Here is a 26333-nt window from a genome sequence, read left to right as displayed (position 1 = left end):
GGTGTATGTCTCACTGTGTCATGGCTTCCCAAGGAAAAGTTATCATCATTTGTCACTATAATACTGTGGCAAAAAGCATAAAGAGAACAAGCCATGCAGTCATTTCACATCAGCTTTCAGTGCTGAGCTTAAGCTCCTGATGACTTGGCTATATTAAGAAGCAGGCTGTGCCATAATTGAATTAAAGGTGCAAAGGCTTATATGGTTGTGTGAACCCCCGGGTCACGCTGCAATTGAATCAAAATCCTCTCTCCTTCCTACTCTGCCTGGCAGAACTGCTGACCAAAAGGGTCGCCGGGACCTACAGAAGGCATGCAGGAGTCCCTTCAGCTGGGGATGCAAAGTTACTGAGATAAAAAATCTGTGACCTTCAGCTTTTATTTCTCATGAAGAAAAAAGCTTCTAAAAATATTTCACCGCCGTTTTCCTTCAGAGAGCAGTCAGCCCATTTACATAAATGAAACGGCTCCTGTCAAGGAACCAGCGAGGAAAAGAAGGAAATTATCTGCCCCGAAAATCTGTAGCAAAGATAAGAGCAGCACTGGCCAGGGGAGGGGAGATTTAAATGCTTTTTGTCTGAAAGGTCACTACAGAAAGCAGAGAAAGTATTACAGCCGCTTAATGATCTCTGTCGCTGTGATAAATAAGTAGGAGCTTCTCCAGCAGTTTATTAACAAACACTCTGTAGGACAGTACAAAAGGCCATGACATGGGGCTATTAGAAGAGCATTTTCACTGAGTCTGATAAAAAAAAATACAACTAAGGAAGATTAAGGTGGAGTGCAAAAGGAAGCATCGCTGGTAGAGCTTGAGGCTGAATCGCATGCGCTGCCATCACTTACCGGTTTCAGTGTTCTCATGCTCCGTGTCGGTGAGGGTGAGGTTGGAGTTGGCCCGGCTCGACAAGCAGGAGCTGCGTCCGGATTTGGTGTTGCGTCCCCAGAGCCTCACGGGGTGCTCAGGTGACATGACCACATCCGCCTCCGTGTCGGCATCTGAGCCAGCGCTGATGGAGTAGCCGCAGTGAGGCAGCCCAATATCAGTCCGGTACAAAGTCCCATGGGTGGGCGTCACGTCTTCAAGACCCAGCTCCCGCAAAGAGAAGTTGGCTCCTGGAATCACAAAGTCATAGAAAGGGTTGGGTTGGAAGAGACCTCAAGGATCATCAAGTTCCAGCGGCCCTGCCACAGGCAGTGCTGCCAAGTGCTAGATGAAGTACTAGATCAGGTTGCCCAGGGCTGCATCCAACCTGGGCTTGAACACCTGCAGGTGTTTAAAAAAAAACACCCACAGTTTAAAACCATTCCCTCTTGTCCTATTGCTATCCACCCATGTAAAAAGTTTATTTCCCTTCTGCTTATAGTCTCCCTTTAAGTATTGGAAGGTCCTAATGAGATCTCTCCATAGCCTTCTCTTCTCCAGACTGAACAAACCCATCTCCTTCAGCCTGTCTTCATAGGAGAGGTGTTCCAGCCCTCTGACCATCTTTGTGGCCCTCCTCTGGGAGAAAACGCAGCATTCTGATTGTTCTTTAATAGGGGACAGTTTTATCAAGCATATGTCAGTGGTGGAACTATTCATCTCCTGTCTTCAAACACAACTCTGCTTCTTCTTGAGTCCTAGCATCACACTGAAAGTTCACCTGTTTTGTTGTGATAGCTAACTATGCCAAGACCAAAAAGCAGCTGAATACCTGCCTCTGGAGCCTTGTCCTTGACAAAAAGTCAGGTCTTAATAAAATTATCATGTTTGAAATTAAAAGGATGGAGAGATGGTGGAATTCTTTAGAAGAACGAGAAAATAAACTTCGGAGTAAGTCAAAGTGGGGAATGAAGTAACTAAAAGTCCTATCATACACCTCACAGCACTACTACTGTAGGAACTTTGAATGAGTCAAAATCACTGAAATTACTTACTGGGGATTTGAATTTCCTTTGGCAAGCTCACTTTCCCCTTGCTGACCACTCACGACTTGACTAAGTTTAGCCATTCATTCTTACACAGCCACAGCAGAGGTTATTCGGCTGCAAATAGATGTAATTGTTCAGCTGACTAAAAACATAAATTCAAAAATAACTCCTGAGTTCATGTCTAGTAACATGCTGAGCTTTATAATCAGACTGAATTGATGTGAAAGAGTCTTCAAATATTAGCACACTTTGTTTGAAAACTTACATGAGGAAGCTGAGGAGAGCAATTAGTGGCTCCATTTTAATCCACATTTATTTATTAATGCACACTTTTATTTTGCAGTCCTGAACACCTTTAAAGGATTTTGGCTACCTGTGAAAGTGTTTCTCTCCACATTGTGTTTATATGGCACAACAAGCCCCACTCCTTTTACACTATGTCTCTGTCAGATGGATTAAGGAACTTTATCTCTAGCCAGTAGGAGGCATCAGACCCTGGATTGTGGCCAAATACCGACACCAGTGATCAAAATCAGTCTAGCTGGCTTCCTTCCATTATTTCAATAAATTAATCCCCTCCAATCAAAAGAGATGTGGAGCCCCTCCTGCCAAGTTTATGCACAGGCTCCAGACTCAGTTTTGGGGCAGTGTTTCCAGCTCGGACATGTTTCTACAAGCTCAGTCTCAACGCATAATCACCAGGAATGTTCAGTTCCCAGTCTAGCTTGGAACAGCAATGTTCTTATCTATTCGTTACTGAAATTTGTTCATTGTGTCTGGACCTCAATCTCAAGGTTGTATCCAAAAGTGAGTTATGCTTCTCTCTTTACTCAAAACCACACAAGCATGTGGTTCTCCTTGTGTTTGTTTTGTTATGGTGGAAAACATGCATCCAATAGAAACAGTCAGATTTCAGCTTTTCCAGAGTCTGGTTTCATGCTTGTGGGAACAATCTGGCTTGTCCCTGTGCCCTGCTGCATAGGGAAGGGCTCACATTATAGCACACATGCCTTTAATGATCACTTGGCCCCAAGAAACCATTATTTTAGTATGTGTTTTTGTTCTGTTGACTTTGCAGCTCATAGAGAAGAGAGAGATGTTTGAATGCAAAGTGAATAATGGGACTGGACTGGGACGTTTCCACATAAAGTTTAGAGGAGGAACTGTTGTTTCATGTCAGGAGGAAATGAGCATGGTTCAGCTGGTTATGGATCTGCAGCTGATCACACTTAAACTATTTAAAATATTCATGACCATCACACCATCTTAATTGAGCAAAAAAGATTAAAGCTTTCAGACAGAGTGGACAGATAAGGTTTCTTGGGGCTCACACTTCAGATCAAATCTGGAGCCTGGCTTGGGGAGCACAATGCAAGCTTGTGGCAGATTAATCCATTTGACTTGGCTGCAAAATAGTCTGAGAGAACATCCACTACTACTCCATGGCATGAGGTAGCAAATGAACTTGACCTAAATTACAAAAGTGAGTAGTATCTCTCCAGAGATCTCACTTTTCACTTCCAGTTTTGACTTTTGAGCAAAGCTGGATAAAAACTAGCTGCCATGGAGTACTGGAGATGATCATCTTTTGGTTTTCCTTGCATGTTTGAGTCACCAACTGTGAACTCCACCTTCCCTTGCAAGGGGCCACATTCAACATCATCCAACACATCAACATGCAGCGTGATTGATACTCTCCAGTAACAGCAGCTCATAAATTATGAAAAATGACTGCTACAATTAACTGAAAATCAAATTTATTTGCAATAAACAGCAGGAGATGCATCGATTTTCATATTCTATGCTCACTGTTGCCTCTTAAGCTGGAAGAACTCAAGTCAATAAAAGGAAGATAATAAATATCTGAGACTTTTTAATTCAGATCTGGTCTATTTTTTTCCTGTGCTGACTTGCACGTTTGCTGGCACTCACACTCCAGCTATAACCATTGAAATGCTGACTTGTTTATTTACTGAATTTATTTGGTCAATTTGAAATGTTTCCCTCCTCTGCCTTCCAAACCAGCTCGGGAGAGAAATTCACTTCGCCTTGTTGATGTCGTGCAAGCTAATAAGTCTTGGTTTCAGCTGGCATTAGCCCATGAAACACCACTAAATGAGGTCCATTCATGGCTTTATGCCAGTGGAAAATTTGGCATAGAAAATCCAGAGTAATTGTTATCATTCTTCAGGGCAGTTTTAGGACTCTCTGGATAAAATGAGAAAAAATTATAAAATTAAAAACATGTGGGTGAAATACCAGAAGTAGAATCAGACCCCGATATGGTTAATCTTACCTTCTCAATCAATTTCAGCCGCTTAGACCATAGGTTTTTAAAATATTTTGGTATCCTTCAAATTTTTTCTAGGGAAGTATGAGCTTCTATATAACAAGTCAACAGACAGGATTTTCTTTATATTTTGTGGACTTCTTAGGAGAAGTCCATAGACCTGCATGGCCTCAGACCCTCAGGTTGAAAACCGCTGACCTATACTAATTCACATCTCTCCTGCATAGTGAATATATTGTATGAAGTGAGCAAACTCAGTGACCTAAAAGGCTTCCTTTTCTTTGTAACTTCTTAGGTTCCTTAGAAAGGATGAAATACTTCAGAGTTGCTAAGAAGGGGAATCCTTTTATGATTGCAAACTTTTATTTAAAACACCTACTGCCCCTTTTGTTGATTATTGTTTGCTGCAACTTTCCTGAAACACAAATACTATGTAGTCAAAGAAACTTATGCAAGTCATTTTGCTTGTGAATGCCATAAAGATGTGTCTTGCACCAAAACCACAACTACATGGTACTTGAAGAGTGAATTAACCAGCCCTCAAGTCATACTAGTGCAGTTGTAAGCAATCCCTTTGGGGAATCAGCTTCTCCAAACTGCAGTGGGTGAGCTCAGAGCAGTCAGGGTCAGCTCTTTTATGTTTATTGTCTGGAATGCTGCCTCTTCCATTTTACTTTGCCATTTTATGTTTTCTTGATGGACTTCTAAGAATAATTTATGTGAAACCCTGCTCGGTTTCTGAACTAAGTTACTCATGTAACTTTTTTTGCCCCTCACTGCAAGAAAGACATTGAGGCCCTGGAGCATGTTCAGAGGAGGGTGACGAAGCTGGTGAGGGGTCTGGAGCACAGGCCTTATGAGGAGCGGCTGAGGGAGCTGGGATTGTTCAGTCTGGAGAAGAGGAGGCTCAGGGGAAACCTCATCGCTCTCTATAACTACCTGAAGGGAGGTTGTAGTGAGCTGGGGGTCAGCCTCTTCTCTCTTATAACGAGTGACAGGACGAGGGGGAATGGCTTCAAGTTGCGCCAGGGGAGATTTAGGCTGGACATTAGGAAACACCATTTTTCTGAAAGAGTGGTCAGGTGCTGGAATGGGCTGCCCAGGGAGGTGGTTGAGTCACCGTCCCTGGAGGTGTTCAAGAAACATTTAGATATGGTGTTGAGAGACATGGTTTAGTGGGGTTATTGGTGGCAGGTGGATGGTTGGACTGGATGATCTTGTAGGTCTTTTCCAACCTAGCTAATTCTATGTTTCTATGATTCTATGTCTCTACAGGAAAATGAAGATGAGACTACAGTAGTGGCCAGAAATCTACCTCATGTAGGCAACAACAGCAGCAAGAACGTAACAGTGCTGACTCAAGGCTAGCAATAAAAAGTAAAAAATCTGGAATCTTTATTAGGACTCTGGAGCCCATGTGGTCTCATGTACCTTCAAATCATCAAAGCTTCTGTGACCCATATTCACTAAATGGAATCCTAAAAGTCTTAAAAATGTCTCTTTACCACTCTTCTAATACTGGAACATGTCCTTGTCTAAAACCTGCTGCCTGTAGGCCATGTGCAATGACAAGAATAGTTCAGCCCACCTGCAGTTCAATTGACCCACTTCTTCCAGGCTTCTTGGGTTTTACTGCAACCTAGATGAACGGTGTGAAAATGGTACTCTCCTTTGGTTGTCTTTGGTATTGAGATCCTTGTTGATTTCCTTCATGACAGAGTAGGCACATCACATAGCATAAAGGAACCCCTGAGCAGGCAGGGACTTCAGAATCACTGAAAGGTTAAGGTTGGAAAGGAACTTTGCAGGTCATCTTGTTCATCACTTGCTCAAGTAGGGGCGCCTAAAGCAGGTTGCCCAGGAATTTCGAAGATTTTCCATGCTGTATCAGTACACATAGAGACTGACTGTGCAGTGTGCACCCACTGGGTCTGATTTAAGAGTAGGAAGTATCAAAGGGCTGTTACAGATGCACACAACACAAATAAGGCATCTCCTAGCTTCTAGAATATGGGATAAAGGTAGTACCTCCCTGTACTTCCAACATACATAATTACAGAATGTCTTTCAGTAGATGCTAATGAGCACAGGCTTGTGATATTCCACCACTTAATGACATCAGTTTGCATACGTTTCACATCTGTGTAAAACACTAAAGGTGTTCCTTGTTTGTTTTCTTTCATTATATCTTGATTTAGCCTCATAGTCCTTCAAAGTTAGCCCCCATCCAGCCCCAGCCCTCAACACTGAGTTGGTTAATCCACACTGCTTACAGCAATACCTGCTGAGATGTGCTCACCTGCTCGGCAGAATTCATCGGCCTCCTGATGCACCATGTCTTTGACCCGATTGCTGTAGGTCAACCTGGAGTCTTGATCATAAGCCTTCAGGGTCTCACTGGAGCTATAGGACTTCTGAGGAACCTTGCTGTCCTCACTCTCGGCTGAAGAGCTGGTGTAGCGGCGCTCCGTGTCGCGGCGCCGAGTCAGAGATCGATACGGTTTCCTTTCTTTTACATCCATGGCACTCTTGTCTGAGTATTCAACATTAAAATAATGACACCCGTGTAGCAGTCAGAATGGAATATTCTGAAAGAGAAAATTAAAGAAATAGGACCTGGGCTCATGCCTTTGGGCACCAGAAGGCTAATTTGCCTTTCATAAATTCTTGCACTGAACAAAAGAGAGGTTACTTAATGAACTGCAGGAAAGCCCTCCTAGAATAATCACTGATGGAAAGAAAGTCTCAATTATGTGTTACTCAGAACTTTACTAATCACAACAGCTAACGGGACACATGCACGCAGAAACCTGCATCTGCCTGAACTGGGCTCGCACTTGGGGATTTCAAACTGAGTGTGATTTTCTGAGTCTTATTTCCACAGGAAGTGATTCAGACACCTCCTGGAGGCATATTTTCTGTACATCAGTCATGTAATCTCTGGGAAATCAGGTCATGCTGAAATGTCTCTATTTGGGCACATGGAAGACTTTGGAAAGTGCAACACTATGCTTTTAAGTGTTTTAGTACCTCATGAGTTTAGAAGCAATGAACTAAAGAATAAGAGATGACGTAAGAAAACAAGTGGGCAGAGAGAGAGAGGAAAGATGAAAGAAGAACTGAAGTGATATATGGATGGTAGTCAGATGAAAATGTCTTTGTATTCAAAGGGCTCCTCTTGACCCAGCTAGAAATATATTCTAACTTAGCAGAATTGAGAAAGTGCAAATAAATGATAGTGCTCTCCTTCGTGTAACAGCATAGCCTGGGATTTATGCCTGTGGGAAACCAGTGTGTATACGCACTGACATGCATACACACATCTGCACACAGAGAAAACTGGTATCAGAAATAAACCACATATTAAAAGTATTTTTGCCAAAATCATTTATACATTGTCTTTTAACAATAAGTTTATCAAATGAAAGAGAAAGCACTGAAAAAAAAAGTCAGTGACTTGCAGCAAGATGGTAAAATGCATTCTTGAATATCTTAACTTGTTTATGGGAAAAATACTGCAAAAACCCACAAACCAAACACAGAAATCTGCAATTACAGGCTGTTTCTTGGGAGCTGATCTGTCTTGACTGCGAAACAACTAGTTGTGTCTCTGAAAGCCACATCAGGATGTGTTTCTTTATTACAGCACTTAAAAGCAGAGAGGAAAAGGAATGGAAAACACCTATCCGTCCTCATTTTTTTCATATCAAATAAATATGGAACACATTGGCAAGGAATGAATCACATTCTGTTGGCATTTCTCCCTTGAAAGGCGAAATACTGAATGTGCTACACCATGGATTTGTGCTGCAGCTCAACACAGCTACAGCACAATAGTGAAGGTGAGAGGTGTTGTAACTTTTACAGGTTGGTTTAGAGGGATGTGATGTAACACAGCATTTGTGGCTCTCTGGGCTATGATTCTATGAGGAATGGAAGACACCAAGCTCAGTTTCTGATACCCTACAATTCATAATAGTAATGCAAGGGCTTGAAGGCAGCATTTTATTATGAATTTCTCACTTGCCGAGCTGTCTGGAACAAACATAACTAAATGTATTTTCAAGGAGATGAGAGAATGCAGGAGGGAATCTCTTCCTTCAGCACCGGTGAGGCTGCATCTGGAGGGCTGGCTCCAGTTCTGGGCCCCCAGCACAAAGGCGACCAGGGCATACTGGAGGGAGCCCAGTGCAGGGCCATCCAGATGCTGAAAGGCCTGGAGCTGCTCTGCAGCTGAGACAGCTGGGATTGCTCGGCCTGGAGGAGAGGAGGCTTGGGGGGATTCCTCTTATGGCCGCAAATCTGTGTGGAAGGTGCAGAGAAGATGGAGCCTGAGTCTGTTCAGTGGGGCCCAGAGGCCCCAGGCACAGCCTGGAGCCCAGGAGGTCCCGCAGGACACCAGGCCTCACTGCTGTGCACAGTGAGCAGAGAGGGGCTGGGGACTGCTCCTGGGGGAGCTCCAGAAGCCCTGGACGTGGTGCTGAGCACCCTGCTCTGGGTGTCCCTGCTGGGGCACGGCACGGCTGGGACCCTGAGGTGCCTCCAGCCTTTAACATTCTGTGATTCTGTGGTTCTGTGATGCGAGGACTGCAGGGTGTCTATGAGATTCACCTGTAGTTATGCAGAGAAAAAGAGATTCCTGCTTCCTATTTCTGCAGTTATGTCTTTACGAAGAGTGCTCACTTGGGTTTGTCTCTTTAACCTCCAAAAGGAACTCTTCAATGACAGAACCAAATTCCAAGTACAGTTCCTGTGGCATTCTTCCCGGAAATTAAGATGCTACTTTAAAAAGATCCACTGAATTCTATCCCATTCTATTCCAGTGATGGCAGCAGACCAACTTCGCACATCCTATTTGTCAGCAAATCACATAGAAACTACCGAACACAAATGGAACGATTGGGAGCGTATGTCATAAATGAGCTTTACTTAAGTCATCTGCAGAGCTTTTGAGCACCCATTTGATTGTAAACATGTGTTTAAACCCATCCAGCTCACTAACTTATTTTCAGTCATGAGCCATATACATTCAGTACATTAAATGCAAATGGGACTGCTCAGCGGCCAAAATTTATACATGTTAAACATTTTGCAGAATAAGGGCCTGCGAGTTGCCAAAACTAAGCCCTGAATGAAGAAGGAAAGATCTCCTAAGGAGCTGCTCAATATAGTAATAGTGCTTAAGAGGTCTACCAAATATAGGTAGACATTTTGCTGCCTTTAATCAAACTTACTGATACCTTCACACTGCAGAAAGAAAAAAGGAATGGAGCATCTGATTGCTTTTCAGTGCACTATCTTCCTCCTCTAAAAAAAACAAAGGTTTTTTGCTTGAAAAATTGTTTTTTTTTTTCCAATTGTTATTGAATTGGTTTATCTCCTTTATGTCACCTCTGTTTGTGTAAAATTCTCAAAAGGAGCAGGTTTGTTATACCTTTCAATAAAACACCTTTAAAACAGGCTCCTTCATGAGAATGCTGTTGTAAGAGAACACTGAAATTGTGGTTTATTATCATGGGGATTGTGGAAACAAAACTTGAGTGAGAAATGTGGTTACTGTATTCTACAAGAATGAAATGAGGAAAGGGGACTTCTACCTGCTCATGAGGATTGCAGTAATTCCTACCAAGGGTCAGTCATTTACAAAACCTCTGTGGGAGAGGCACACATGCCAAAAAACCTTTCTGCAGTTAGAGCCACAAGGTACAAATAGGGTCTGTAATTACCATTAGTAACCTTGCAACTTAGGAAATGGCCAAAAAAACATCAGGAAATTGACTGAATTCCCACCAGATGAAGGTTTTTCTTTTTGTAAAGAAAGGTGAAAAACTGAAATTCCTCCTACAGTTCATCAAAAAACAGCCCTGTAAATTTGCACCATTCATACACACATTCCTCTATAGCAGTGTGTCAATTCCCAATTCATTCATGTCTTTATAAATTTAACTCTCCTCAGCCCTTTCTTTCTCTCCCTGTCTCTGCTTGTAAGGAGACACTTTTCAACAGGAAATGTCACCCCCAAAACAGATGAAATTGCCTTTTTTTTTTCTTTCTCTTTTAAGAAGGAACTGTTGCATTTCACTGAGTTAAGTAACTTTCCAGTACCTCTCCATGGACACGTGATCCTCGTTGTCTCCTTTTTATGGCCAAATTCCCAGCTGGTTTAGATACCTCACCATCAATGGAGTTGTGATGGAGAATTTGTCTCTCTGATAGATTATTATTTTTTATCTGCTACTCTTTGTGTCTTGATTTCACTTCTGCCAAGTTTTCATCCATGTCACCAACACTGCACATTTTTTCTGACTTCTCTGGCACACAGCGAATAGAAAGCCTCACACTTATTTCAGTTACATACTCAACCACCAGTTTCTTTCTGCCTCTGGCTCACTGTTGCTCCTCATAATTTTAAAGTTTTCCATCAACTTGCTGGACTGATACATACAAAAAATATTTAAGACTTCTAATACTGTCCTTTCCATTCCTTCAATCCTGATCCCTCCATAAAGCTCAAAATCCTTTTGCTCTGAGCTATTTCCACTCAGAAAAGACTTTCTTGTTCTATGATGCGTGTTTCTGTCTCCATTTGATTCTTTCATCATCCCGCTGTTTGCATAACATATCAAATTTCACCTTTTTTCTTTCTTTTCCCTCCAAGACAATTAATGGCAATAGCCATTCTTATTTCTGACAGCCCTCTGAGTGTACAATGTCAGCTGGACCACAAGCTGGTTTGGAATACAGTTCACAGCAGAAGCATCCCTCTGGCTTTACTTAATCAACTCAGGAAATCCCACTAACCCCAGCAAGGGTTACAAACAGGCTAAAACGTGTAAAATCAAACTCCTCAACATTTTACATTTTTCAGAGATGTGAGGCTCTTCCCATATCTTTGAATATGTGTTGAGAAATGGAACAAAAAATTGACTTTCTAGTTCTGGTGCAGGAAGCACACTGCTTATTTGCAGCTGTTTTTATTTTTCTTTTGCTCTGGTTGGTTCCCAAATAATCCTTTTTATTATGTTTTATCCTTTATATCTATCCTCCTCATTCTCGGTTCTGTTGCTTTTTGTTGCTCTTTGGAGCTTTGATTAACCACACCGGTTTTGTGCTGCAGAATCGCACTCAATGAATGGAGAGGGGAATGATTTATTTTCTGAGTCACCGCTCAAAAGACAAACCTCCATCAATCAAAAAGCAGACAAGAGAGTGTGACACCACAAAGCGATATGCTAGGAGGCGCTTACAGCAAAAGGGACAGGTGGTCTTTGATAGCTGACTTACATTGCAGGTCACTAATCACAGAGATTAGCAGCAAGGTGATAGACAGCACCTGTTCTAGAAGGCAGCATGTCATATCATCCAATTTTCTGTCAAAATGAGGGTGTTTAAATGGTAGAGATAGCTTTATGTGTCTCCTATATAGTTATGGCAACAGAGTGATGAGAAAGCTGGAAGAGTGAAATATCTTTTCTCCACGAAGACGTGAGCATGAATCCTGGTGGTTTGATTCAGTCCACCTTTGTGCTATAGGAGGCAAAGTTTTCTTCTTCAAAACTGCTTATGCTAAAATGGCATCAACTAGCTTGGCAGGACCTACTTTTTTTTTCTTTCTAAAATAGATCTTCTCATTCCACCACTTTGGGCAATTTTTACCCTAATCTTTTATTGCTGCTGCCCTTTGTAGGATGAATACAGCCACAGAATAGCTGTGTCTGACCAGAGAAATCCCATGGTGAGTGACGAAAACACCACGCAGAGTTAGGAGAGAGAGAGCTTTTCACCCAGTTGTGTAGTAATCTTCCCCCAAACGCCAAGAGATGTTGGGATCCAGCAGTCAAGGTATTTGGGAAGTTAGCTCCAATTCAGGATCCTAAGCTTCAGCTGAATACGTTGGGCATTCAGATTCATAACTGACTTTGTGGCTATGGTTATTAAAGTCCTACACTGTTATCACGTGATACTTGCCATCCTATTTGAAACAACTCAGTCCTCTGTGACAGTTCCCAACCGTGCTTTGCTGAGGCTGCAAACACCTGGGACCAGGCTCCATGTTCTGGTCTCATGTCTGCAAAATAGTGAACCTAAGAAATATTTCTCTGGCCATTTCCATTTGTCTGAAAAATTCTGTGATATTGCTTGATATTCCATAGCTGATCTGAAGCACAAACCTGGCATAAACGTACTGTTGAATGCTCTCGTGTTTTCAGCAGATATTTAGTCATCTATTTAGGAGTAATTCAAATTGAATTCTTATTGCCAGGTGATTGTGGGCTGCAATGATCTGATCTTCGCAAATATGCAACCATGGCTTAAACTGCTGATACTATTTACCAGGTTTCTGGGAGATTCTTCTGTAGCATAAAAGATTCCCGTGTTTTTTATTAAACTTTAATCTTCAGATTTATAATAGAGGTTTGAATCCCAGGGAGTCCTTGTAGGAAATAAATTAACCTGTAGGTATAACATCCTTTCACATTTTTGGCAGAGACTTTGGAAAGAAGCAGGCACAAGAGAGAATAATGAGAAGTTGAGTTCACTCTGCTTGGCTCAAACCCAGAGCTTGAAGAAAGTAACAAAACCTCTCTTTTCTGGACACAACCACTAAGCCTGGTATGGGACTTGCTAGGCAATTGGTAACATCCTGTCCAAAAGATGTGGTTTGTGACCTTTCCGTAAATAAATCTAAAACTGCAATGAGCTGGAGGTCCACAAAAGCTTGAAACAGTAATGGAGATTTGAGGTATTGTGGGAAAGCATAAAGCGGGCTGGAATGTAGTTTACTCTAATTATTTCAGATTTGTAAACCCATAGGTCTCCCCTCCTGAGCTGCAGCTTTTAACCTGTGATAGGGCAAGATTTTGGGGCCAGAAATTAAAAATATTTTCAAATACTTTTTGACTAGTGTGAGCAGTGTGCTGCTGTTGTCATCAAAATCCTACTCTGGCTTCCCCCAGAATGGAAATTACTTACTGAAATATTATTTTATATTTATTTTTATATTGAAATACCATTTATTAGTCTAGTAAGCCATTCTTGGACAAAGTGGGTTTTCTTCAGAACCTCAATTTAATAGATAATACACACAGCTATTTGCCCAGAGAGGTTGTGGATGCCCCGTCCCTGGAGGCATTCAAGGCCAGGCTGGACATGGCTCTGGGCAACCTGGTCTAGTGGTTGGTGACCCTGCCCACAGCAAGGGGGTTGCAACTCAATGATCTTTGAGGTCCTTTTCAACGCAGGCCATTCTGTGATTCTATGATTCTATTTAAATAATGAATGCCAGAAGAACCAGTCTGACAGTACAGTCTGATTCAAGTTCAAGCTTCACATTTTAAATCACTCACAACATCAGACCCAAGCATTGGGTGTGCAGTGTGCCAGGAATCCACAAGCTGAGTGAAACCAGTCTGTGTGTTAGTGAGTCTCGGAGTGAGGAAGAGGTGGTGGCATCAAATGCAGAAGTGACATCTCCATTGCAGGTAGTCACTGAATGAATCTCACTAAGGTATGCTGCACTCCTTCCTCCCATTCTTCCTTCACCAACTGCCACCTAATGATTTGGGCTACTACCCGGGATACAGGAGATTTAAGTCTTTAATTAGATGGGAAAAAATCCTGAATGTGTCTCAAACATCCCAAGTGAAGGCACTAGGCAGAAGCTTTCAGAATCTGCTTGGGGGAATCTTAGCTTTCTCTGCTGGAAAGGAAAAATGGTCAAAGTGGTTTTGTTTTTTTTTTTTTTTCTGAAAAATGACATCCCCTAGACAACAAGAAAAGACTGGTAGAAAGATCATTCAGAGTGGTGAAAAGACTTCTTGTCTCGGGAAATCTTTGTATCCAGTTCCTGAAGAAGAAAATGCTCTGGGGAGACCTCTTTGATGCTTTCCAGTACCTGAAGGGAACTTATAAATGGGAGGGAGAGGGACTTTTCACATGGACTGACAGTGATAGGACAAGGGGGAAGGGTTTTAAACTAAAAGAGGAGAGATTTAGAGTAGATGTTGAGAGGAAATTCTTTACTCAGAGGGTGGTGAGGATCTGGCACTGCTGCCCGGAGAAGCTGTGGGTGCCCCATCCCTGGAGATGCTCAAGGCCTGACTGGATGGGGCCCTGAGCAGCCTGATCTGATGGGTAGCAGCTCTGCCCGGGGCTGGATGGGCTTTAAGATCCCTTCCAACCCGACCCGTTTTATGATTCTGTGATAATCCTTAGTGGTTTTCTATGGCCCATAGGCCATAGATACTTACATTATAAGATGGTGACCCATAATGAAGTGTAGCAAGAACACCAGGACATCCCATGCACATCTTGTGTCATTCAACCTCTTTTCCCACCGTTTGGTAAGAGAATACCAACAATTAGATATATTTTCTTTTGCAACCTTCTCTACCAAGTAAACTGAATAAGAAAACTACACTACTCTGTTACCCCTAAATGGGCTCAACTCAACCATAGATAATGCATGGATTTTTGTAAGATTCTGGGGATAAAAAAAAGAGGAAATAAAAGCTCTTTTCTGCATATAGATGTATATAAAGCAAAACTAGTCATCTTGGTACAGCATCAGAGGACAACTGAATTATCTTTACACGTAAAAATTTCTTGCAGGACTATGCATTAACTGATCAAATGTCTGACTACACTTTACTACAAGCTTACTGAGTGTTATGTTCTTTGTCGGATTTTACCATCCTGTGAAGAACTCCCAACATAGTTCATGGGAGCATGATTAAACTGGGCCAGAAAAAAGGACTATCCAGAGCTATAGTCTATCTCCCAATGGTGGGTGCTTTGGAAAAGCAGAAAGTTGTTAGGAGCAGTGCTTTAAGCAATAAGCTTGTTCCTTCGTCTTGATACACTCACAGTACTCTAAGGCTCAACAAATTTCTTAGTTGGACCACTGGGTTTGGCAGTCCTTCATTGACCCGTCCTCTGCAGATTTGTCTAATACTATTTGACACAAACACTTGTGGCCTTTGCAACATCCTGTGAACAGTCCCATAATATAATTATGTGTTGTGTGAAAAAGCACTTCCCTTTTTCTCCTTTAAACTCTCTGTCTGATGTATACAGGTCTTGTCTCTTCTATGAGGATACTGATGAACCCACAACCCTTTCCATAAGAGCAAGGCTTTGAACTCACATCCACTTTCAGACTTACTTTATTTATCATTATTATGCTTAATTTCTGCTCTCATGGATGAGGGCTGGGACTTGTAGGAAAGAAAGCATGTTTGCCTTTCTCCCCTGCAGCCACCCCTGCAGGCTTTAATCCTGCCTTAAAACACACTGACACTATCAGGAGTGTTTGCTGCAGAAAAACTAAGGTCAAGAAAACAGTTGGTAGATAAAGTGTAAACCTTGTCATATTTCTGTATCCCTTTATGTAAGTATCATGCTGGTGTGTACCGTGTATGTAATACTGAGTTCAGAGCACATCTTCCTACACCCCTTGGATGCAGCCTGGTGTCTGAGCTGCTTACACAGAGACAGCTGTAACTGACAGAGAGGTATCGTGTAAAACTTGCAATATCTGAATTCTGCTTTTTTTTTTTTGCAGAGGGAGAAGAACCTGGCTGTGAAAATAAAGAAATAATAATAGAATAATAGTTTGTGCCTGCATTGCCTTTCAGCACTGCAATTATGTCATAGGCTCAACAGAATTTGGAGGAATACATTCAAAAGTATGCTAAAAAAGCATATATATATAAAAATCTGCCTATTTATTGATACTACTTATATAAACATTCTGCAAAGCTCTGTGTCAGGCAGGACAAACTGCATAAGGAAAAGTAAGTGTTGCCATCCCTCAACTGCAGGCAAAATCAAGTACCTTGCCCAGGTCACAGGATTCAAGCAACTAGCATCCAAGCCTCCTGCAGGATTAGTCACAAGGCCACCGTGTCCTTGTCTTACAGTATCATGTGTGAAATTGTCCCTGCTCTTGTCACAGACGCAGAGTTACTGGGTAATCTGTCCTTGCTTTCCTTCAGCAAGAAAAGAAGCAAGACTGTTTTCTTCTTCTGATAAAATCCCCTAAAGAGCCCAACTTCAAACTAAGTTTATTAAAATATGAATTATCTGCAAAAAGACAGCAAAGAACCATGAATTGATTTCTGATTTTCTATGGACTTATTTCAGGACTTCTCTGTGAGATAATCAGAGAGCATTGAGAGATGCTAGGGATTGATTAATCAGTATAACCCCTACTGTGTCCAAAGCTTAACTTTCAATTACACATCAAGCTTATGCGGTAGACAGTATATTTCCCTTAGGTAAAATGCCCATGGGGGAAAAATGAAGAGATAAAAATAGTAAATTAGGAATGTAAAAGAATTGCTATTTGTGTTTGTAAGTTTCAATGTGTTTTTTTTTTTTTTTTTTTTTCCTGAAACAAAGGGCTACTTGACTGGAATAATAAGGAGAAGTATCATCCCTACCATGGGATTTTAGGCAGATGCAATCTATGTTACAAAGTGAGAGCTCCATCTGAGGTCCCCACAAATTACCACTGCTTGACACTGACTACACTCTGGCAAGAGGACTCACACCTGATTGCCGGGCTGCAGCTCAGAACTACAATGTGCAAGACACGAACCAGTAAAATAGACCTTGATGCACTCTTTCAGACATACAAATGTTGTAAGACTGCACGATGCATTAAGGAGGTGGATTAGGAAGGTAAAGATAAGTGATACTGTTGGCTCAGTGCTCAGTTGTCAATAGAACATTGCATTCATATTATCCTTGCAAAATTCTGCTTTTCTACTTGTTCAAATATATCAGAACAATATCAAGGCTTGTTTTTTGTTTATTTTTGCCTTCTTAACACCGTGGCAAATAATCCGGAGGTAAAATTTATATTCTGATTTTATGCTTTGACTGTATAACTACATGGCAGGGTGAACAGGCTGCCCATATAAGTAAAATTTGTCTCACCTAAATTTAGACATCTATCCTGCAAATCCCTAAAACTAAACAGCTTACACTTGCTTATTTTTGTAATTAATTAAGACAAAAAAGAGAATTTCTAGGGCAAGATTCATAAAAACAAATAATAAAGAAACTATTTTAGACATCTATTATAAGCATAGATGAATTTTTACCTGGAAGTGACTATGTCTCTCTATTAGGCTACAAAGAGACCTTAGGCTGACTTGTTTGGAAGTAGGGGTCCAAATCTGGTTGAAATAATTAAACTGCGAAGTTCTTAGTTCAATTATGATGTTGTATGATTGTGTTTCCTTGATGATTTAGCCGTTCGAGGAGGTTCTCGTGCATCTCTCCCATATTCCAAGCAGAAGGGAGATGACCTGATCATGGTCATGCAAGAAGTCGGTGCTAGAGCATGAACAATCCCCAGCTCATGTTTGCACTTTATAAACCTATTCACTGGAGTTCATTTATTCTGTCAGTATTCATGAAAGCCAAATATTTTTCATATCTTCCAGTGCATAAAGTGTTTGGTAAGATCATGAGTGATTTATCCAAGCCCAAAATGGAAACTGGATTCCAGATTATTGGTACTGAGATCACTGATTTAGTGACTAAGTGATAAATTGTTCAATTTGCCACAGGAAGGCATACGTTATATATGACTTTCCGTGGCAAACCAGAATGACTTATAAAGTCCTTCTTGTAATGAACAAGAAGGCTTTTTCCACTCCATTTAACAAAAGGAGTGGAAAGATTCACTGGTCTGCTGAAGGAGAGCTTTGCTACCATGCTCTGGAATCCAGCTGGAGGAATATTCAGCAAAAAGACAGTGCAGAAGAAAAAAGAAAAAGAAAATGAAAGGGAATGGGGAGTGGAGAAGGTAACTGAAGATGTAAATGGCTCTTTTTAGCCGAATCGTTAATGACTAGTTAGACCAAAGATTAGAAGTAATTAAACTAGCTCTCAGTCAACAAAAGATGCAAATAGATTGTAAAGCAGAGTAAGATTACATTAATTTACACTAAACCAAAAGTAATTAGTTAGTGTTTGTGCAGCGCTTAGAAAGCAGAAAGTGCTGTATAAACGTTAATTATTCCTATTTGTTTCAAGGAGATGCAACAAACACAATTTTTTATACGTCGTGTAAGGTAGGAGACCAACAAAGCAAAACTCTGCAACAGGCTCTCCACTATTAAACTGAAAAGTGATGGAGCACTGCAGACTTATTTCAGTAGATAGCTCTGAGCCGTGAACTTCTGAGTTGAAATCATAAGGCGAATCTCTATATCTGGAAAGTCTATCTTCTGGAAAATAATAAAAATAATAATAATAAAAAAGCCAAGACTAGATGCTTATCATGTGGCCACTATCTCTGCATTGTGCTGTGTGTATTTCTGACCTTGCACAAGTCCAAAAGACAAGAGAATTTAGGAGGTCAAGGGCACAAGTAATGAGCAAATCATCTTCATTTTGGACCGTACAATCATTCCTGAGATGGAGAGATAGTTATGTCTGCTGCTGAGAAGCAAGAGACTGGGAAACAGCACTAGTTTCTCTTATGCCTCACTGTACCACTAATTTATTGCGTGATCCTGGACAAGGCATTTAACCTTTTGGGCCCATTATGGGAAAACCAGATATAACCATTCCTAGCTGTTTCACAGCCAAACAAAAGGTCTTGTTTGATGCTTTTAAACATGTCATTTCAATCAATTATCTGTAAGACATATATCACTATTAAGAAGATGACTGAGGAAGTCTTGGAGTCTGAGAAGAAACTTATTAGGTGAGATCATACAGTTTCAGGATGGATTTGGGGCTATGACATGCTAATGATTTGCAGTGATTATTAGGCTCATCAGAATCGTGGACATAAAAGGGCTCTAAAGTGAAATGCTTATCTGCTTTTTTGCAATAAATTCTTGAACTAATTTCCTTCCTACCCTGGCAAACTTTTGCAGGGAAGAATGATAAATAGCAGAGGTACAACCACGTTATATGTTTTAACATTGCAATGGATAATTGAATTTAAAAAAGTAATTTATAAGGAAAAAAAATACTTTGCTAGGATATGAGCTAATAAAGACCTGCGTATACTTAGTATTCAGGATTTTCAAAGCAGTATATAAATGTTAATTTATTAGCTAACAATTATTTCTGTAGAGAAGGAAGTGGTACAGATGGAGATGGGTGAGACAGCAACATCTTTAGACGTAAGCTCCTAAAGCCAAATGGGTCATTCTACGTGTCATTACATATACATTATGAGTGAGGCTGGATCAGTGCTTGCTGGATGCAGAAATCCTCAGGAAATTCAATTGCCAGGTATCCTTTAAGCATAAGTTTGTTTTTTACCAAAGTTCAGGCTCTGGGGTTTGAAAATGTCAGCCTTGCTGGAGGAATGGTTCCACCTTTCAGTGCTCTGATGGCAAACCCAACTTGAGATGTTTCCTCCTGCTAGGGCTCAGTCACTCTGCTGTGTGCTGCCTCCCTTGGGATACTGACGCAGCTGCTTGTAGAACCACACCATAAGCAGATCAGGGAAACGGGATGGAAATAAAAAGGAACAGAGCCATTATGTGCCAAACCTTTATCTTTTCAATTTTTTAAATCTACCCCAACACTAATTGGGCAAGGTTAAAATCAGTCTGAATTTAAGGTGTTACAGGTAGTTGCACTGGCATAGGCAAGAGAGCAATACACTGTGGTGGGAAGGAAAACAGATTGAGAAACTCCTTGCTGCTACCCAAACTAGAAGACGGAACCACATCCTCTTTAGGTCATGACATACAGGAATTCCCTGGTTCTAAAATCTGTATTTCTAGCCAGTTTCTCAAGCCACAGATTTCTAACAGCCTTTCTAATACATCTTTTCCAGCTCCAACCCCTACCACCCAACATCTGATGTCCATTTTGTAGCTCTCTGAGATATTATTGCTCTTTTTCTGCCAAGAGAGCTGCTGCTGCTTCACAGAAGCTGCCCTGTGGAAACCCCCTTGCTTCATGTCTACCCTTTATTTATTTCTTCTTGCTTGCAGACCCAACTTTCTCTGTCATTAATTGGAATACTTTATTGCCTCTGCATTTTTACCACTCTGTTTTCAAGAAGAGTTGAAAACTGCTGAAAGTAAAACAGTCAAGCACAGTAAGCATTTTCTTTCTCTTCCCTTTTATTTCTGTAGCAACTGTTGGTGTCCCATACAGGAGAAATGCATGTGAAAAAATGATTCGATCTTCCCCATTGCCTTGGAGCTTTTTGTTTTGTAAATCATGCAGTGTGCAAGTTAGTTTTAAGATATTCTATGAAACACATTATTCTCCCTGTATTTCTGACCAACGAGGAGTGAATTGGTTGTGTCGATTTCTGTCTGGCACTGGGTTTCACACCAGCAATGGCTTCTATGAATGTCTGATCCAAAGCCCATTGAATTACGTTCAAGCATTTTCCACTCATTTTGCTGAAGAAGAGAAGTAGGGCTTTATAAGCTCAATTCCCTCTACAAAACCTTTTAACGTCTACATTTATGGCATGGGCTGCACTGCAATGCATTTCAGCCCTCAGAAGTGTCAGTGCTGAGGATGAAAAGGAATAAAATTAAGAAATGGGCTTCTTTTGGAAATCTCCTTCCTAGAGTGACCCAAAATGAACTGATGAAGAAGCTCCTAACAGAGCATGTTGGCAATTTTTACAGACAATGCCTGTGACTTTAGGAGCCTCCAATATGCAAGTACTCCCCCAAAGGATCTTCTAAGGGCCTTGTGTTTGATAGAGCATATATATCTCCAAAATTAGGCTCATTCCTGGCATTATAGGCATAGTGTTTACTATCATGAAGGCCTTTTTAAAATTTTCATACTGTAATTATATGTTGCTGGGGTTCGGGGCAGCCTGGCATTCAAGCTGTCACTGAACACATTCAGTGCTGTGTTGGGTCATTAGCCTTATAAACAGGTTGAACCTAAACACTGGGGCCTGTGCATTTAAGCTGATTTCTTGAGTAGGTAAGGACATATTTATATTTTCATTTAGCTTGAGTGATACCAGCACCTGCCACTTGCTCTAAACAGAGCAGTTAACCCATAACTCCCTCTGTCAACTCCTGTTGACAGAAAGCAAAGCAGATAAATTAATGGCTCCCCTGAGAGGTAGGAACTGAGAAGACTCACGTAAACAAATACCTCACAAAATGCAACTGTGTTAATGGGAAAGAAGGCGAAAGAGAAAAACCCACTCTCCATCGTTTGTAGACACAGCAGGAGGAAAAGCAGGGAATGACAGAGGCCATTCTGCTTGGCCTGTGCCCTCATCTGAGCTGGTTTGGTTCCTTCAGACCTGATACAAACTGAAGAGCATTCAATTATTTCCTCTGTCGAGGGCCATTATCAAGACAGTTAGATAACCCAGTGTTGGCAGTTTATAAAATGCCACATCGGTAGGTCAGTGGATTGGGCCCTTGTTTGGGGACAAATCTAATTAAATAAGAGATTTTTTTTTTTACTATCTGCTTCTTCATCTCTCTCCCAGATCTGTTTCTCTTCTTTCTCCTGTGATGGGAAACTCTCACTGTTCTACTCGGTTTTCCCATTTGTTGAAGCTTTCATGTGACAACATAGGTTTGTGCAGTGCTGTGAGGCAGAGAAATGTTTGCATGGACAAAATCCCTTCTTTATCTCATCCTAGCTGCTCATTTTTACCCTTCCTGGTGATGACAGAAGCAACCATGTCACTCTCATCCAGTACAATATTATTGCAGAAATAGAAATAAATTGAATGTCTTTTTGCAGATCACTGTTGCATGGTAGGAATGGGAATTTATGAGAAACCATAGGATAAATGTAGGTCCCATGTCCCTGTGACCCTGCTGTCTCAATCAGAACCGCACCATAATTCCCATCTGCTCTGCATCCCCAGATGTTGCAACATCAGGATGGAGAGGGTGTGAAGATGTTAGCCAGACCGAAGGATGTTAAGCAACTGTCTCCCTCACACCTCAGATCACCCAGGAATGCAGAGGAGAAGCCCAGAGCAGAGCTTTCTCCTGGGTGTTAGGCTACAAATTGCAAGACAGGGAAGGATGGGTGCAGGGGGAGGACAAATTCAGCTACAAAGTAAGGAGCTGTAAAGGGAAATCTTTTTCACATGTGTTCTACCTCCTACCCTGGCATTGTTTAGTGTTTCTGTATTGGCTTGGACTAAAGCCAACAAGTCAAACAACAGTCTCTGTGTAGCCATATGAATTATGGATGCAAGCTGAGGTCTTTGATTTGGAGGGGACTGTTTCTTAAGTAGTTGCCTCTAAGGAAGAAGTGGGAAGAACACTCCACAGTTGCAGGGATACAACGGCAATTGCGGTGGGTGCAGAAGGTCTAGGGGCTCTGCTATACTCTCCAGCCTGCACATCTCCACTCTCCAGCAATCACTGGCTGTTACTGCATGTTGTCTTAGAAACACAGAATCGTGGAATCAAGGTTGGAAATAGACCTCCAAGATCATCTAGTCCAACCGTCAACCCAAGCCCTGATGGAGAGTGGCCAGCCACAGCTCTGAAAGCAAGTGATGGCACTGATGTTGCAGTGACCTTATTTCCCTCCTAGCCAAGGTGGCCACATCACTGCTTCTTCCAGAGGTTAACGGTCCTATAAGGGCATCAGCAGCTGAGAAATGTGCCTGATTTGGAGCCTCATCAATGCAAAGCCATTATAATTCAATGTATTAACCACAAAGTGAACTTGATAGGCATGAGAATGGGAGATGTGAGCTTCTGTCCACCTTCCCTTCCACCATCCCTGCTGTAGCAATGACAGGACAGCAGACAGAAAGCCAGGATCGGTATTATTTTAAATTCTTAATTTTAACCTGGCCTTGTTGGAAAGGCTTTACATAATCATATGAGGAGGAGGTGTTAGGATCACAGCCAGATGTCATTGAGACCCTGGCCTATGGTGAGCATGCTTGTGGCTCTCTTGCTTCACGCTTATCAGCTCTCATTAACTGATCCCTATTGGAGTGGGAAGCTGTTTCATGTGGGAAAGAGGAGAGAAGGTGTAAACCATGTATCTGGCTCCTGGATTTTGGAAACTGTGTAAATATGAGAGGCAATGGGACAAAGGCAATTGTTGGGAAACCTGTGCTGGCCTGAGTCAGTACAACACTTTTTCCTATGGGACTGCAGACAGAAAAGCATTACAAAAGACTATTTAAGTATGTTATGTTAACACTAGATTTTCTGTGTCCCCTTCGAAGCCAACATCTCCAACCCCTTTTCTAGCCAGTGCTTGCATTTTATAGACTGGTATGAGGACATCAGTACCTTTCCAGCTGGCCCAGGGTTTTATACAGGCCAAGGCTGAAAGGAAAGCATTTCACTAAGAGATAAGAAGTGGCCTTAGTCATTTCTAAGTTTGGAAACAAGCACATTTAAACTTTCTTTAAAAGAAACAAGGACAGTAGCTGCAAATGAACACTACATTTATTGCTAAACAGGAATACTAATAATGTATTGGTCCTCAATCAGATTTCTCACCACTCGAAACTGGGAACAGATCTACAGAAATCGGAGACACAAAAGCGATATCTACACTAGTAAATCAAATATTTTATTACAGTAAATGAAAGCCTGGGACTGTTCCCTGGTGCTGAGGCTAACTGGCATGGAGAAACATTCATCTGTGTAATAAACCTTTCTGGCGTCCAGAAGAGGTGGCTGTAGTCTTCGGCCTTTTGGGACTGGTCCCTGGTTGATGTTAGTACTGCCTGAGCCGTGCTCAGAAACTGTTTGGCCCAGGTCAAAGTATTGCCAGGGGCCTCTATTAATTGTTATTTAGCATTATTTAACAACTTAGCAAGATAAATAGTAACGCCTTGGCATTGCTTAATCTGATAGCATACACATAGCCAAAACTGCAGCTGGCAGAACTGGGTAGCTCCATATTTGCAGTAGTTTTCAGATTCATTTGTAAAAGAAAATGTGCTCATTATATTGATATAAGCTAATTACACAAGCAGCAATTTCACTGTGATATCCTGCTCTTTAACCCAAGTCAGTGCTACCTTATGAGTATTGCACTGACCTTGGAAGAGCAGGGTGCTTACTGTTTTAGAGCTGTCAGCCTTAAATGTAACAATAACTGGGACCTTAGATCCACTTTTTAAGGAAGTCCCTATTTCGTACCCTTTCTCCAAGGCTACTGAGCAGTGTGGTTTTTCTCAGCATTTAATTTCATTCTCTTTTGTCAGTTTTTTGTTTTGCTTTTTTAAAAGTAGAAAAAGCAAATGAAACAGATCTGATCTTTCATTAGAAGGAGTCCATAGATATCATTGATGATATCAACAGATATCATTTAGAACACGCTGTCTGAGTTTGAAGGCAATACTAGGCAGAGATGAAATGTAGTCAGGTTGCCCTCCCAACTCTAATCTCTTATTTCAATCCATTACACGGAGTTCTGCAAATCAACAAACAATGCAAACAACAATGTAGGACTGTTTAAGAAAGAAAGATGCCATTTGGGGGAGATTACTGGACATGAGTGCTATCTCTCCTGGCTCTTGGTGAAGAATGAATTGGAATTGTGTTGTCACCAAATCAAATATACCTAAAGCTCCCCTAGGGATTGTTTTGCAATTTTGTTAATATTTTAAAAGCATCCCTTGATCTCACCCATGCCTGTGTGAAGCTATGGTTTTGTTATGCCCTTCTGTCTCAGCTTCAAATCTTTTGCAGTCAAAAAGATTTCACCTTAATAAGGTGCATTACAAGCAATTGATTTTGAAACCTATGAGCACATGGAATCCAGCAATAAACTGTGCAGTTTAATGCTACCATGTTTGCAGAACTGGTCTTGGCCATGAGTATAAGAAACTTCTGAGAAGAAAAACAAGAGAGAAAAAAAAAAAAAAAAAGCTTTCCCTCAGAGACATATGGCAGAAATGAAGAGCCAAAATTGTCCAGAGCAGCTTGGTGGCCCAATTCTGAAGGCTTGTCTCTGAGTTGAATTCCCAGCGTTATATACAATTACTTATAAATTACTCATAACTCTCATTTTTTTTAATGAAAGTTGAATAAGCAAGTATTGGAAGGGTGTACCGATAGATGAATGAAAGTCTGCACTCTTTGTGCATTTTTCTATGAAAACCACTCAGCAGAAACCTAACAGGAACAAAGCTATCTACCTCAGCAGTATTTATGCTGCTGTTTATCTTCAGGATGGTTGGCACGAAGGTGTGCTCTCCCTGAAGGCCAGGGCTGTGACTTTGCTTGACATCCGTAAAGTGCCATCCATCAAGTAGATTTATCATAACTCCCAAGATGATAGAAACCATGGGCAAAGCAGGTCAAATGCTCTGGCCCTGGCCAAAGGAAAGGGAGCTAAGCCACGCTATCCCTAGCAACAACCCAGATTCCTTCTTATCCATCACTACGAAAATGAGCTTGTTTTCTGTCTAAGCCCTTTCTAGTCATGGGGTTATGTTTATTTTTATCATTTTTGTGGTTCTCAAATATGTATATCACACCAAGGTAAAGAGAAAGGTAAAATAATTGCAGAATTGTACAGTCATCAGTTAGCAAAGTTTCCTTGCTAAGCTGGCTGCGCTATGAGTACAAATGTCCCCTCAGTAAGAAAGTCTATGGAATGACCACAGACAGTGTGCTAGAAATGCTCTAGTTACACCTGGTCAAACAGGCAAAGAGGGAAAAAATTGAGAGGCAAACCCATAGGATGAGTCACTCGATGTCTCCTAGCCCATCAGCAGCAGAACCAGGAACTGCATGGAGATCTGATTCCCGATCCAGAGCTTGGATTGCATTTAGGCTAGTCCCAACTTCAGGAAGTTTATGCCTTCCTGTCACTGGTGGGAAGGCATTAACTGCTGGAGAAGACATTTTCATCTCAAGTTTGTGAGATTAACTGCTAAAACCTCTTCTTCCCTTCCCTTGTCTCACATCTTGGCTTTTTTCCTTCCTAGTTCGGTGTATTCAAATATGCAGATGCTTCAGTGAAGTCACAAGTGGATATTTCAGTGGTGACTTCACATGCTTTTTTAAAATTTGACTATTAATCCATTTTCTTTCTTTAACTGACTTTTAAACAAAACAGAGCTAGATTTTTTGGATATTTCTTTTTATCTGTGTTGCTTTAAGACTCATTTAATATGTAGATTTCAGGCAGCAGTTGTCAGACATATGTTGTAT

The 26333-nt window shown here is 41.3% G+C and overlaps 1 protein-coding gene across 3 annotated transcripts in view; it reads right to left on the bottom strand.

The window, feature by feature from the left end:
- The window catches only part of TENM4 (teneurin transmembrane protein 4), a 593977-nt gene that overhangs the window by 335394 nt on the left and 232250 nt on the right, over positions 1-26333 (bottom strand). For all 3 annotated transcript variants that reach the window (XM_021382894.1, XM_021382902.1, XM_021382887.1), the window contains 2 exons: positions 6500-6788; positions 843-1112 (listed from right to left, as the gene is read on the bottom strand). In XM_021382894.1, the coding sequence (XP_021238569.1) occupies positions 843-1112; positions 6500-6722 (493 nt within the window). In that variant the 5' untranslated portion in view covers positions 6723-6788. The remainder of the gene's footprint in view (positions 1-842; positions 1113-6499; positions 6789-26333) is intronic.

Source organism: Numida meleagris, chromosome 1, assembly GCF_002078875.1.
Source record: "Numida meleagris isolate 19003 breed g44 Domestic line chromosome 1, NumMel1.0, whole genome shotgun sequence".
Lineage (NCBI taxonomy): Eukaryota > Metazoa > Chordata > Aves > Galliformes > Numididae > Numida > Numida meleagris.
This window is presented reverse-complemented; position numbering and strand designations above follow the sequence as displayed.